The sequence below is a fragment of the Propithecus coquereli genome, unplaced genomic scaffold (assembly GCF_000956105.1).
Source record: "Propithecus coquereli isolate 6110/MARCELLA unplaced genomic scaffold, Pcoq_1.0 Scaffold164, whole genome shotgun sequence".
Classification (NCBI taxonomy): Eukaryota; Metazoa; Chordata; class Mammalia; order Primates; family Indriidae; genus Propithecus; species Propithecus coquereli.
Genome location: NW_012140969.1, coordinates 3,731,636 through 3,745,254, shown reverse-complemented (window position 1 = coordinate 3,745,254; position 13,619 = coordinate 3,731,636). Strand labels below are relative to the sequence as shown.

The following is a 13,619-nucleotide window of genomic DNA, read 5'->3' as shown; positions in this document are numbered from 1 at the left end:
CTGTGAGCGAGGCTGACGCCACAGCACTCTAGCCCAGGCGACAGAGCAAGGTTCCATCTCAAAAAAAAAAAAAAAACCCAGAAATGGAGTTTCCAGATCATAGAATTTGCAAATAGCCTCAGTACATGCAACCAGAATGTCTGCTGGACAGCACATACGGTGACACTCGCACCGGTAGCACTTGGGGACTCTGACTGCTCCACAGCCTTGTCGACGCTTGGTGCTGTCGGCTCTGTGCTTTGGCCGACCTGCTCGGTGTGCAGCGAGAGCCCACCCACTGGGTTTTGCTTTACATTCGCCTGTGACCAATGAGACCAAGGACCTTTCTGGATTAGACTGAGCGACAGGAAATGCCATCTGTAAAAAGGTCAAATGTCAGAGATTGTCGAACCTGGTTTATTGGTGTTTTGATTTCGTCTTGCAGGACTTATCACGCTGCCTGGAATTTGGTTCACCCGACCCCCTGGCCTGCCCGTCCCCAGACTCCATCCCTTCCCTCTTTCCTTCCTTCCTTCCATTCATTCCTTTAGTTAGTGTTTCATAAGCAACTACTATGTGCCAGGCGCTGAGCTAACCGTGGAGGATTAACAGGGTACAAGGTGGTCCCCGCTGTCCCAGAGCCCACAAAGCACCGGTCCTTGGCCGTGCTCTGCCCATGCCCAGTGCCCCTGAAGTGCTCTCCCGCCACCATCCCCTCTGCCCACCCAGATCCTTCAAGCCAAGCCCCTTGCCCCTGCCCCTCTCCCTGGGAAGTCAGCCCGCCCTACTGGCCACTCTGGTCTCAGTTTCCCCTTCCAGCACCACACACAATGGGAATGTAAGTTGTGACCACACAGACCACAGAGCCCAGATCCCACAGGACCTGGTACAGCTCCAGCTACTCATGCATTCATGCAACAAACACGTTTTGAGTGCCTACTGCATGCCTGACCCTGTATTAGGAGCTGCAGTTGCCACAGTGACAAGACAAACATCGCTGTCCTTGTGGAGCTGACATGCGCGTAGGGGAGATGGATGATGAGATTGTTAGTAGCTCTACCAGTCTGTCAGGAAGGGATAAGTGCCCAGGGGTGAGGAGGATGGCAAGCACCAGGAGGTAGAATTGTAAACAGGTGGCCAGGGAAGGCCTCACTGGGAAAGTGATATTGGGGCCAAGTCATAAAGCGGGGGAGAGAGGGGACCAGATGGAATCTAGGGGAGAGCATTGTGGGAACAGCCTGTGCAAAGGCCCTGAGGTTGGAACATTCAGGGTGGCAGGAGGAAGTGAGCAAGGGGGAGAGTAGGAGGAGGTGAGGGCAGGGAGGTGACCAGTTTGTTCAGAGCCTTGGGGGTCTCAGGGAGACAGGGGTGACAGTGGCTTTTACCCGGAGTGACATGGGAGCCACAGAGGGTTGTGAGCAGAGGAGGGACATGTCTGACTGAGGTGTTCACAGGCGCCCTCTGGTGGTCGGGCTCAGTAATTATCAGCCCTTGTTGCTTCAGTGTGAATCTGATGGCGTCGGCCACCTGTTCTTACCACCAGCCGGACACTGTGCCAGCACACCCAGGTCCACCAGAGGCGTGCTACGGTGTGGCCTGCAGAAGGGACAGGCCAAAGGACATTGCTCCGTCCGGGCAGAAACATGGGGCCTGGCCCCGGCGAGGCAGTGGGGAGGGAGAGAGGGAGAATCGACCTACCCTGGCCAGGGCGTGGCATGGGACAGGCAGAGAGCCGGCAGCACGAGGTTGGCCCCAGTGTTTAGGTAGCAGAAACCACGTGGAAACGATTTCTTGCCCAGGAAGCCCAGCAGGGCAAAGACACCGGGGAATCAGATCCATGACAAAGAGGGTTACAGTCACCCTTGAACTTACCCGGGGCCACCTCTAGCCCACACAGAGCTTGGGGCAAATTTTAAAAGGCGCCCTTCCTGTTGGTAAGCGGGCCCGCCTCGCAGAGTGATTTCGTTAGGATTTGCTGCCATCTGCTGGAACGTTTCCTTCACAACATACAAATCTGTTTTATGCGATGAGAATGGGAGGGGGCCTTTGTGCAGTGCACGCCCTGCCCGACCGTATGTGGCAGCTTTGTTTCCTCCTCTGGGTGGAGACTCTGCTCCCTGGGGACTTCGCTGGTGGGGGCGGGGGCGGGGTCGCACACCCCCAGTGCACTATTGTTAGTTTTACTGGGGCTCTGCTGGAACAAGCCAGTGATATGCTGGTGTCCCCCGCAGGTGCTGCGATATTTCGACTACGTTTTCACAGGCGTCTTTACCTTTGAGATGGTGATCAAGGTGAGTGCGGAGAGAGCCGTGGCTCCAGAGGATTCCGAGTCCTCAAGAATGCTGCCCTGGCTCCGGTGGCTTGCCCTGAGGATTAGAAATGCCCGGGGTGTTTGAGGAGCAGCAAGGAGGCCGGCGTGGCCGGAAGTCGTGAGAGAAGAGTGGGGAAGTGAGAGCAGGGAGGCGATGGGGCCCATTGCGCAGGAGGAGGGCACAGGGAGGACTCTGGCTTCTGCTTTGAGTTAGCTGGGAGCCGTGGAGGGACCTGACTCAGGTGTTCACAGGCGCCCTCTGGTGGCTGTGGGGAGGACAGACTTGGGGGAAGGCAGCCAGGGGACCTGGGAGCAGGTGGATTACACTGTCCCCAGTGAGTGATGCAACAGAGTGGTGGCCAAGGAGGAGGTGAGAAGTGGACAGATTCTTGAACGATTGGGGAGGCAGAGCCAACAGGTTTGCTGCTGGATCCACTGTGGGATTCGAGACAAAGGTGTCAAGGAAAACCCCAAGGTTTGGACCTAAGAGCCCGCGAATCAGGGCTGCCTTCTGTTAGGTGCGGAGCAGGTGCCTCTCCCCACTCCTCCCCGAGTCCTCTGGCCACTGCCGGTCCCTGCAGGACGGGGTGGTCCCTTGGGCTCCCTGCCCCTCCCCCACACCCCCTCCTGCTGCCCCTCCCCCAGAGGCTAGACGGGTGAATACCGCACCCAGGCTGGGGGGAAGGGTCTGAGCGCCTCCTTCTCCCCCAACAGATGATCGACCTGGGGCTCGTCCTGCATCAGGGTGCCTACTTCCGCGACCTCTGGAACATTCTCGACTTCATAGTGGTCAGTGGGGCCTTGGTGGCCTTTGCCTTCACGTAAGTCTCCTCGAGAGGCCTCTCATTGCCTTTGTGCCCCACCCCCCAGCCTGGGGCCACCCACCGGTCCCAGGGACGTGTTCTTGGAGCGTAGAGAGGGGGAGTGTGGGCTCTGGGTGTGGCGGGAGGCGTCGGCATGCCACCAGAGCTGCGGTTGGCTTCTTGCATGACATCCGCCACGGAGGAACAGGGAGAAGGGACCCCCGCCTTCTACCTCCTCACACAGCAACGGGCCTCGGCCGCGTCACCGACCTCTTGCTGTGCTGCTTTCCGTAGACTAGCCTCGCCGGGACATCTCATCCCCCTTCTGCTCCACGAGCGCCACCCAAACTGCTGTCTCTTTGGGGAGCCCCTAAAAAGACAATCGGGAAACGAATGTGCATGAGAATTCTCACCCCCACCACACGCCCTGTGCCTGAAGGCCCCGTAGTTGTAGACCTGGTGACTCCCTGTGTGTGTCTTTCACTTCTCCTGGCAGTCCTAGGACACTCTGCCCTCTGAAAGGCCGTACATCATCATGCAACTCCAAGATGGTGCCCTAGCTGTAGGCAGCCATTTCAAGATGGTGCCCAAGGGCTGAGCAGCCATTCCCAGACGGCATTTGAATGCTGGGCATCCATTTCAAGATGGCACCCTAGGGCTTAGTAACCATTCTAAGATGGTATTTCAGTTCTGGGCAGCCATTCCAAGATGGCCCCCGTGTTCTGGGCAGCCATTCCAAGATGGCTTCTGACTTCTGGGCTGCCATTCCAAGATGGCGCCTGAGTTCTGGGTGGCCATTCCAAGATGGCCCCCGAGTTCTGGGCTGCCATTCCAAGATGGCCCCCAATTCTGGGCAGCCATTCCAAGATGGCTCCCTAGCTCCAGGAGGCCATTCTAACATGGCCCCCGAGTTCTGGGCGCATTTCAAGGTGGCACCCAAGGGCTGAGTAGCCATTAGCCCTTAGATCCCTGATAACAAACTTAGCAGTACATTCATTCCTCAAGTCGTAGACATTTGGAACAGGATGAAAATACCTAATAAGTGCCTACTCCAGAAACACATCTTGGGGACCCTGGCCGTGCCTGTCATGGTGGATCGTTCCCTGAAAGCAAGGTTTTGGAGGGATCCTGACCCACCTCAGGCCCATAGTGAGAAATCGGGTGGCTTTAACTCCAGGCGTCCGTCTCAGCCGATCCAGAGGGGCCCTTGGATGGTCTCCCTGACCAAATAATGAGGGCTCGGCTTGTGAGAAGGGCCAGAACGGTGGCCCGTTTCCAACTGCAGGGCTAAAGTAGGCCACGCTCAGACTCTTCCCTGGGAATGCAATGAGGTCAAGTCGTGTTAGAGGAACAAGAAATCTCCAGAGTTTCTGTTTGCCTCAGAGCTTGGGGAGATGTGTCAGGAAGATCAGGAGGTTGATTGTGTTTCTCTTTCTCTCTCTCCTCTTCTCTCTTTTTGGCACTGTCTCATTTTGTTTTCTCTTTCTCCCTCTCCCTCCCCACTTCCGTCCCTCTCCTTAAAGTATTTGAATGTTTATTTGGTTATTAGAGCAATGAAACAAATCGTTAAAAAACAAACAAAAAACAACCAATCAGCTATTTAGAATATTATACTTTATATAGTTAGTATAGAATGTGAATAATTTTAATGCAGTGATAAATGCAAGAAAATCAGAAGGTTTGGCTACATTGTCATTAAGATGTTCTGCAAGTTAAAAATTAAATAAACAGGCCCGGCACGGTGGTTCACACCTGTAATCCTAGCACTCTGGGAGGCCGAGGCAGGAGGATCGCTCGAGCTCAGTTCGAGACCAGCCTGAGCAAGAACGAGACCCTGTCTCTACTGAAAATAGAAAAATTAGCTGGGCGTGGTGGTGCATGCTTGTAGTCTCAGCTACTCGGGAGGCTGAGGCGGGAAGATTGCTTGAGCCCAGTAGTTCAGGACCAGCCTGGGCAACATAGCAAGACCCTATCTCAAAAAAAAAAAAAAAAAGAAAAAGAAAAAAAGAAAAAATTTTAATTCTGAAAAGCCAAAACATTTTACCACCCTCAGCCTGGAGTGAATCTGTCTCCCATGGAAATAACCTAGGTGTTTCTCCACCCCTCTCTGTCTCTGTCTCTGTCTCTCACCCCCTTTTCCTCTCTTCCCTCTCTCTGCTTCCCTCTCTCTCTCTCTCTCTGGGTAATGTGACCCACATGGGCTATGTGGCTTGACGAAGGCCAACACTCTGCCATCATTCTGGCATCAGGGGACCTGGTCCCCCTGTGATCTGACCAGGGGTGGTCGTCAGATGCAGGCAGAGCCCAAGACAAAGGAGGGCAATCTCGGGCAGGCACCCCTCCCCCTTTTCTCGGGCCAACTGGAGCAGGGTCTGCCCAACAGCCCACGTGTCTCCCAGGGCTCAGGGGACCAGGGCTGGGGGAGGGGCGGCAGTGACTCTGTCAGTCACATCCACCTGTCCGCACACAATGCCCTTTGCCCGCTGTGCCCTGGGTGCTGGGTTTTGCCTTCCATGGGTCCTCCCAGTGGCCATCCCTGGGTGTGACACAGCGTAAGTCCGTACTCAGTCCCTTTTAGCTCTGCATTGGCACTTTGCTCCCAGACCTCTGTTGGAGCCGACGCACTTTAGCAGAGGAGGCGGCTCTGCTGCTGCCGTGCCCACCTCCATCCCCCAAGTTGATCTCGCAATTTAGGGACAGGGTGACCTTCAAAGGACCCAGGAGCGAAGCCTTTCACCCACTGAGCTTTTGCCCTGATGAGCTGTCATTTACAATACACTGTGTTTCTAGGTTCTCTGAAGTCACAGTCAGCCTCATCTTTAAGCAAATCTGATCTATAGAAACAAAAACCCCCAATTTTTTTTCCACCAGAGATCAATTAGCGGCGTGATTCTTTGTGTTACAAAAGAATCCGCCACGGGGAGCTGATTTAGGTTTTGGATTTTGGAGTTTTCTTTTTAAATATCAAGTTATACAAGGGCATTCAAAATTAGCCTACAACTCGCAGGAATTCGGCGGCCTATTTGGTGAGTCAGGCTTTTAAACTGTTCTCATAAAGTCAGTACAGGCATAAAGCCACCCTGCAGCTTTGAAAATCCCTGCTTTAAATGTTTTAGGTTTTTTGGGTTTTTTTTATTTCTATGCAAAGTAAGGGTCAGGACAGAAATTTCATCAACCCTGGCAAGCTCGTAGATCTGCAGGAATTGGGAGGTGTGGGATTTTGCCAGTGGGATGCTTGCAAGTGCCAGGGACTCTTCTGGGGTTTTGGAAGAGCTGATGGCCACGGGTCCAATAGCAAGAGCCTTTATATCATGGCCAAAAGGATGAGAGAGGAAACCCTGAGACCCCACCCCTACCACGCCCTCCCGCCTCACTGCTGTGAGTCCATCCAGCACTACTATTTCTCCGCCAGGGCAGGGTTACAGGCCCAGCACAGCTGGCCAGGCACCTTGATCAAGCCATTCCTGCATACCCAACAGCCAAACTACCAGAAAGCAAGAGAAGGAAAAGCCTTTTTTCCCAAGAAAAGTTTCAGAATCCTTCCCCTGGCTGCAGGTTTCTGGCCTCTTTTGCCTGAGAAGGTCTCTCGCCCCGTGAAGACTTTGCTTATTGTCTTTCTTTGTTATAACATGGATGTCACATTGGAGGGAGTCTGGGATGCACTGAGGGTCTCAGCCTGAGTGCTGAGCTCCCCGGATCCTTTGCTCCTTTCCTTTCTGGTCTTTTAACTTGTTTTGTCTGTCCTGTGTGCCCGTCTTCACATAGACAAGGCTGAGAACCCCAACAGGTGTCAGATGAACCTTACTGGTGTAGAAGAAAGTCCCCCCAAGTCTGTCCGGTTTCTCTCCAGACGTGCAAGTCCCTTAGCCTCTCTGTGCCTCAGTTTCCCCCACAAAATAAAGAAACTCAACTTGGTAGTGATAATAGTAACAGCCTCCATTTATCGAATCTTCGTAACAACCGCATCAGGGTGGTGTGGCTCTTATTCCCATTTTGTAGGTGGGGAAACTGAGGCCCAGGGGGATCGTGGAGGGAAGTGCATCTAGCAAGATTGCTAAGGTTGGGTTCAGTCGGCAGAATGTGACTTGGCAGCCCAGCCAGCCTGGGCTCTTCAAGGCCAGGGCAAGGAGATGCAGGGCAAGGGAGCAAAGGGTTGTTCCCTTCCTTGTTGAAAGGAATCTTGTTGTTCTGGCCTTTTGGGGTCGAGGCAAGAATTCTTCCCTAGTGTTGTGATTGTGGCCCTGTCTCTGATATGGAAAAACTATCCCTGTGGTTTCCCCCAAGGGATATATGGAAGCTCTCCCACAGGTTTTCACTCCCCCTGCACCTCTCCCACTTATCTGTGTGTGTGTGTCCTACTCGTCCACTGACTGTGACCCACGTCCCTGTGATCACCATTAACGCACCATTTCATGAGCCATCACACATGGTATCACGCTCTGTGCCCATGCATTGGAGCAGCCATCTGACATTTCTCAGCAGCTGGCGGATCACGATCCTGCCCTCACTGCCAAGAGTCCATCTGGTGCGCTGCTCCTCACCCCCAAGGCAGGACTGCCGGCTGGTGCAGCCAGCAGAGCGCCTCGATCAAGCCGCTCCTGCATACCCCGGAGCCAAATGTCAGGAAGCCAAAGAAGGAGCTACTTTTTTATCCCCATCTTCAAGATAGCCTCTGCCCCCAGACGGAATTATTTTTCTTGTATGTGATGAAATGGAAAGAAGATCAGAGTGCAAAATACCCCCACACCTGGGTTTGAATATCAGTCTGCCGCTTCCCAGCTGTGTGCCCTTGGGCAAGTCACTCTCCTTCTCTGGGCCTCAGCATCCTCATCTGGAAAATGGGCATAATGATGCCATCTTCCCACAGGCAAATGCAGTGACATCCAGCAGACTCCCATGTTATACCTAAAGTCAGCAGATTGAGTGAAAATCACTATCATTAAAAGCTCCCGGCCGGGCGCGGTGGCTCATGCCTGTAATCCTAGCTCTCTGGGAGGCCGAGGCGGGCGGATTGTTTGAGCTCAGGAGTTCGAGACCAGCCTGAGCAGGAGCGAGACCCCGTCTCTACTAAAAATAGAAAGAAATTAATTGGACAACTAAAAATATATAGAAAAAACTAGCCAGGCATGGTGGCGCGTGCCTGTAGTCCCAGCTACTCGGGAGGCTGAGGCAGGAGGATCCCTTGAGCCCAGGAGTTTGAGGTTGCAGTGAGCTAGGATGACGCCACAGCACTCTAGCCCGGGCAACATAGTGAGACTCTGTCTCAAAAAAAAAAAAAAGGAAAAGCTCCCTCAATCATCCATAAAGCACCTGGGCGTGGTGGCTGCACCTATAGTCCCAGCTACTGGGGAGGCTGAGGCAGGAGTTTCACTTGAGGCCAGAAATTAAAGGCTGTAGTGAGCTATGATCGCGCCACTGCACTCCAGCCCAGGTGACAGAGTGAGACCCCATCTCTTAAAAAAAATAATAATAAAATAAAATGTTAAAAGATCATCTATAAAGTAGAAATCTATATAGATGATCTATATAGTTCTACACTGGAATCTACACTGATTCCTACATTCCCTGAACTTCGAGAACCACCAAGCTAGACTACAGGAAAAGGGAGTAGGGGATGTGGAAATATTTGGAATATTTGTAGACGTTTAAATCATTCTGTTTTGTTTTTTTTAAATCACTAGCTTCCAAAGGGGTAGTGGGTCAGAAAATCAGTGGAGTCTGCTTTGCGGTAGGGGTTCTGCCGTTCTAATGGCTGTCGGGGCTTTCTAACCTGCATCTTCAGTCGTTGTTGGAAGCTTTTAATGCCACCAAGCCTGATGTCAAAGATGAGTCACGAGAGGGACTGTTGCCAAATGCTGAGAGCTTTCTCCGGGCCTGCGTATGCTCACAGGGCTCTGCGGGGCCGCCTTGAATTCTACCCCGAGTCAGAACGCTTTGCGGACCCCTCCTTCATAAGCCAAAGAATAAAGCCAAGGCCACAGCTACAGAATCCCACAGGCCTGTTTTACAGATGACGATTTTTAGTGGCACACCCAGGATTCAAACCCAGGTCCCCACAACTTCAAAGCTCACAACCTTTAAGACAGTCTGAAACCAGGCCGGGCGCGGTGACTCACGCCTGTAATCCTAGCACTCTGGGAGGCTGAGGCGGGAGGATCACTTGAGGTCAGGAGTTGGAGACCAGCCTAAGCAAGAGTGAGACCCCCGTCTCTACTAAAATTAGAAAAATTAGCCAGGCGTGGTGGTGCACACCTGTCCTCCCAGCTACTTGGGAGGAGGATCGCTGGAGCCCAGGGGTTTGAGGTTGCTGTGAGCTAGGCTGACCCCATTGCCCTCTACCCTGGGCGACAGAGCGAGACTCTGTCTCAAAAATAAAATAAAATAAAATAAAATAAAGCCTTCCAGCACCAGAACCTCTGGAGAAAAGGGGGTGGTTTCTCCAGCTCTTGGCAGTGACTTCCAGTGGCGAATTTGCCTTTCTAGCCGCCCCGCTACTTGGAAATCTGGCCCTCCTAGGTGCTGTTGGGCAGTGCCAGGGGGCCTGCCGAGGGCGGGGGACAGATGGGGGGGCTTCCAGATGGAAGGATGGACGTTGGCCAGAGCCTGAGGCTGCCCTCCTGGTCCCCGGGCAGGGCCGGGGGGAGCCCAGGTGTGCGTGTGTGTACGTGCGTGTTTTGTGTTCTTTCTTCTGAGGCCACTTACGATCTGTCTCTCCCTCCGATGCCAACTCAACAGGAGCAGTACACGGTAAAGTCTCTCTCTCTCTCTCTCTCTCTCTCTCTCTCGCATTCTGTCTCTCGTTATCCATGTCCTGGTGCAGCCGCGTTCATTCTGGGCCTGTTTCCGTGGCCTTGTGTCCTTGCTGCCGTCCTGTCGCTTGGAATGACCAGAACTCGCTCCCTGGGAAGGAGGCGTTCCAAGGGGTCTTGGCCACTGTCCCCCAAGCCGTGACCCCCCAGTTCTTGCAGAGAACAGAGAGGGCAGTGGGCATCTCTCTCCAAGGGTCCAATTTCAGCAGGGCAGGCGGGCTGGGGGAGGCAGGTATCAGAGCCATGCAGATCTCCACCCTCCCAGATGGGAGAAGTGTTCAAAGTCCAAACAGCCAGGAACTGCGCTGTGAAAACAGAAAGTAACCGCTGCCTGGAGGGACATCTACACTCTCGGCAAAGAGGCTGGCAAGCCTGGTGTTCTATGAGGGCGTGCAAACTCTCAGATAAGCAGAAGCCCGTGGAGTGTTCCCAAGTGTCTGCCATTGGGCACATCAGCATTTTAGCCCGTGCCTCGTGCAACCTGGATGTCCGGTTGCTCGACGTTTTTTTTCCCCTCAGACACAATATTCTCCACTTAAATTGAGTTTTGAAGGGAAACTTTGTATCATCTCTTTACAACCGGTAGTGCTAACCTTGGGTAGAACCGCAGCTGCAAAAGCGAATGTAAGGAGAGGGAAACGGTTAGTGTTGCGTTCAAGCTGGGAACCGGTGAGTGCCGCTAGGGAGGGCTGAAAGGCCTATTAGCTGCCACCTGATGCTTCCTCGCTGACAAACGCGGAACATCCGAAAGAGAGTTGGGAAAGAGAGAATCATTTGCCAGTGTGATCCAATGATTCAATTCCGTGTCCCTGTTCTGCCTAAAATCATCATGGTGACTATCCCAACGTGTGTGTCACATTTGCGGGGGGCACCGCCTTGAGATGCTCATGATGACATTGATTTAAAAAAGGAAAAATAAACGCTCTCAGACTGCCGAATCCGGAGCGTGTCTCTGCCTAGCAGGCTAAAATACAATTCTCGTCTTTGTTCCCTGAAAAAAATGAGAAAAAGGAACCCTTCAAAAGCAAATGGTGTGAAGAGTGACGTTTTTGCACCTGGATACTCAGACGTTGTGGGTGGGGGTCTCTGGGGCAGCTTGGCCTGTGACCCAGAAGGTGGTCACTGTAGGGAGATATTTGCTAGGTGACCTCCCCACCCGAGGGCTCTGGCCTGGATCCGTTCACACGTGTCCTGAGGCCACACGCCAGGTGCAGGCTGGGGGCTGGGAAAAGAACCAAGACTCAAAGGGAAGATGAACACGTAGAAGAATAAATCACAGTGTAAGCCCTTGAGGAGTTTAAGCCGGAAGCCAAAGAAAGAAAGAAACAAACATAAAACTCCGAGATGGTCAGGGAAGGCCATGTCCGAGGACTGGGGCTTTGAGGGCTGCACAGTTCTGCGAGTGGAGAACTAGAGGGAGGGTGTTTCTAGCAGCGGGAGCAGTCTCTGCAAATGCAGACAGAGGCAAAAGAGTGTGGCTGGGGCTTGGGGTGTGCAGCAATAGAACGCAAAGGGGAAAGGTAAGTTGGGCTAGATTTCAGAGAGCGTTGAGTGCCGTGCCAAGAAGTTTGTGCTTGCTCTTCAGGGAATTCAGATGCTCCAGTAGGATTCTGAAGCAAGAAGGTGACACGGTCACTGGCGTTGGCTATTGTGTGCCAAAGAGATGGAAGAAGAGAGGGACAGGGAGTGGGGGGAGAGTTGGGAGATGGGTGATGGGGGGGGGTCAGCCCTAAAACGGTGGCCCGGGACAGATGGCCGCATGTTTACGAAGGTGACTCGTCGGGGATGGGGGTGGAAGCCAAGCAGTTGAACTGGACTCTCGGTGTCTGGCTTGGGCACTGGGGCAAGTGGCAAGTGCCATGAGCCACAGCTCTCTCGGTGGTCCCACCCAATGCCCTCCTCCTGGGGGGCCTGAATCGTGGTTAGCCGAGGGTGCCATGCATCCCTCGAGTCCGCCTTGCTCAGCTCAGGCCCAGGAGACCCTGGACTGAACCTCTATGTACCTCTCTGGCAAAGGTGGGCCCAGAGACCCTCGCAGCAACCAGGCAGAGACCATGGCAGTGGTTCACAAGCATCCGAAAGGACCAGCACCTAGTTACTTCCTCTCCCGTGGGCTCAGGGAATATGGTGTGGGAGACAGGAGTTGGTATAAGGACCACTTTACACATCTTCCTGAATCTCATTGGAAGGGGGAGAAAAACCCATTTTTAAGAGCCCACTAGACCACCTTTAAAGAGAGACACGGGACAGCCAGCTCCCTCGTGCTGGGTCTGAGGGCCACCCCGTGCATCTACTCAGGCCCAGCCCGATGGCAGAGGGCCCGCAGCAAACCCTGAGACCAGAACCACAAAAAGCCATCTGCTCACTGGCTCCCAGGCCCAAACTCAGCAGGCGAACTGGGCCTTTCTTTACCAAGAAGGGCAGGACTGTGCCAACCTCACCCCCGCCCCCAGACTCCTAGGCCTGGGAGGGTGGGGTTATGAGGAATTGTGTGTCACCCCCACTCAGCCTAACCTCTACCCTCTCTCTTCTGAACATCCCTCCACAGTGGCAATAGCAAAGGAAAGGACATCAACACAATTAAATCCCTCCGAGTCCTCCGGGTGCTACGACCTCTTAAAACCATCAAGCGGTTGCCAAAGCTCAAGGTGAGACTGGGAGATTGGGGGCCAGGGGTGGGGGAGGGAACCTGTCAGGGTTACCATGTGCAGTTGAGCAGGTTGCACACTGCTCAAGGACACCACATTGAAGGAGGTGCTGATAGCATCGCAGCCATTATATATGGATATATGTATTATGACTACTTTCCCAGCAGGTGGCAGTACAGTGAATTGACCTAACAAAATCTGTATATCATGGCAATTTTTCATTAGACAAAATGTCTCAAGGTCAAGATCCCTTTTCCTAATTCACATAAAGGCATCATATGGATAAGGAAAAAAAAGGGGGTATAACCATAATCTGGGAAGCAGGAACTAGGTTTCTTGTCCCACATAACCTTTGACTTTTCATCTACCTGTCCCAAGCTCCAGTATCTCCCATTCCAAGATAGCATGAACCAACATTTCCCAAAAGCTCGTCACTCAAGAAAAACTTAAATAAAACTTAGTGATAAGAGCATCCATTTTCAATTTATGCTTCGTCTGAGCGCCGGCTGTATTATCTCTTATGGAATACTTTTTTAAGTCGTTTTATTTTTTACATAAGTGAATTTACTTTAAAAGAAAATGCTGGCCAGGTACAGTGGCTCATGCCTGTAATCCCAGCACTTTGGGAGGTTGAGGCAGGAGGATCGCTTGAGGCCAGGAGTTCAAGCCCAGCCTGGGCAACATAGCAAGACCCCGTCCCTACAAAAAAATGGAAAAATTAACCAGGCGTGGTGGCACACATCTGTAGTCCCACCTACTCAGGAGGCTGAGGCAGGAGGATCGAGTGAGCCCAGAAGTTCAAGGCTACAATGAGCTATGATGACTCCACTGCACTCCAGCTTGGGTGACACGGTGAAACCCTGTCTCAAAAAATAAAATAAAAAATAGAAGGAAATGCGATGACAAGGTTCTCAAGTTGGAAAACCAAACCCACTGTTAATAGAAGGTAACACTAAATATCTATCTGTTTAAAGAAAAAAAAGGTACTGTTAAAATCTAGCCAGAGGTGGTTGCCTGCCAGAGGCTTTGAGCACAGACACCTGCTCTTTGGTTTGAAAGGGAAAGTGTG

At 52.8% G+C, this 13,619-nt stretch overlaps 1 protein-coding gene across 3 annotated transcripts in view; it reads left to right on the top strand.

The window, feature by feature from the left end:
• The window catches only part of CACNA1A (calcium channel, voltage-dependent, P/Q type, alpha 1A subunit), a 231,026-nt gene that overhangs the window by 172,860 nt on the left and 44,547 nt on the right, over positions 1-13,619 (top strand). For all 3 annotated transcript variants that reach the window (XM_012641499.1, XM_012641500.1, XM_012641501.1), the window contains 3 exons: positions 2,211-2,270; positions 3,005-3,111; positions 12,451-12,550. In XM_012641499.1, the coding sequence (XP_012496953.1) occupies positions 2,211-2,270; positions 3,005-3,111; positions 12,451-12,550 (267 nt within the window). The remainder of the gene's footprint in view (positions 1-2,210; positions 2,271-3,004; positions 3,112-12,450; positions 12,551-13,619) is intronic.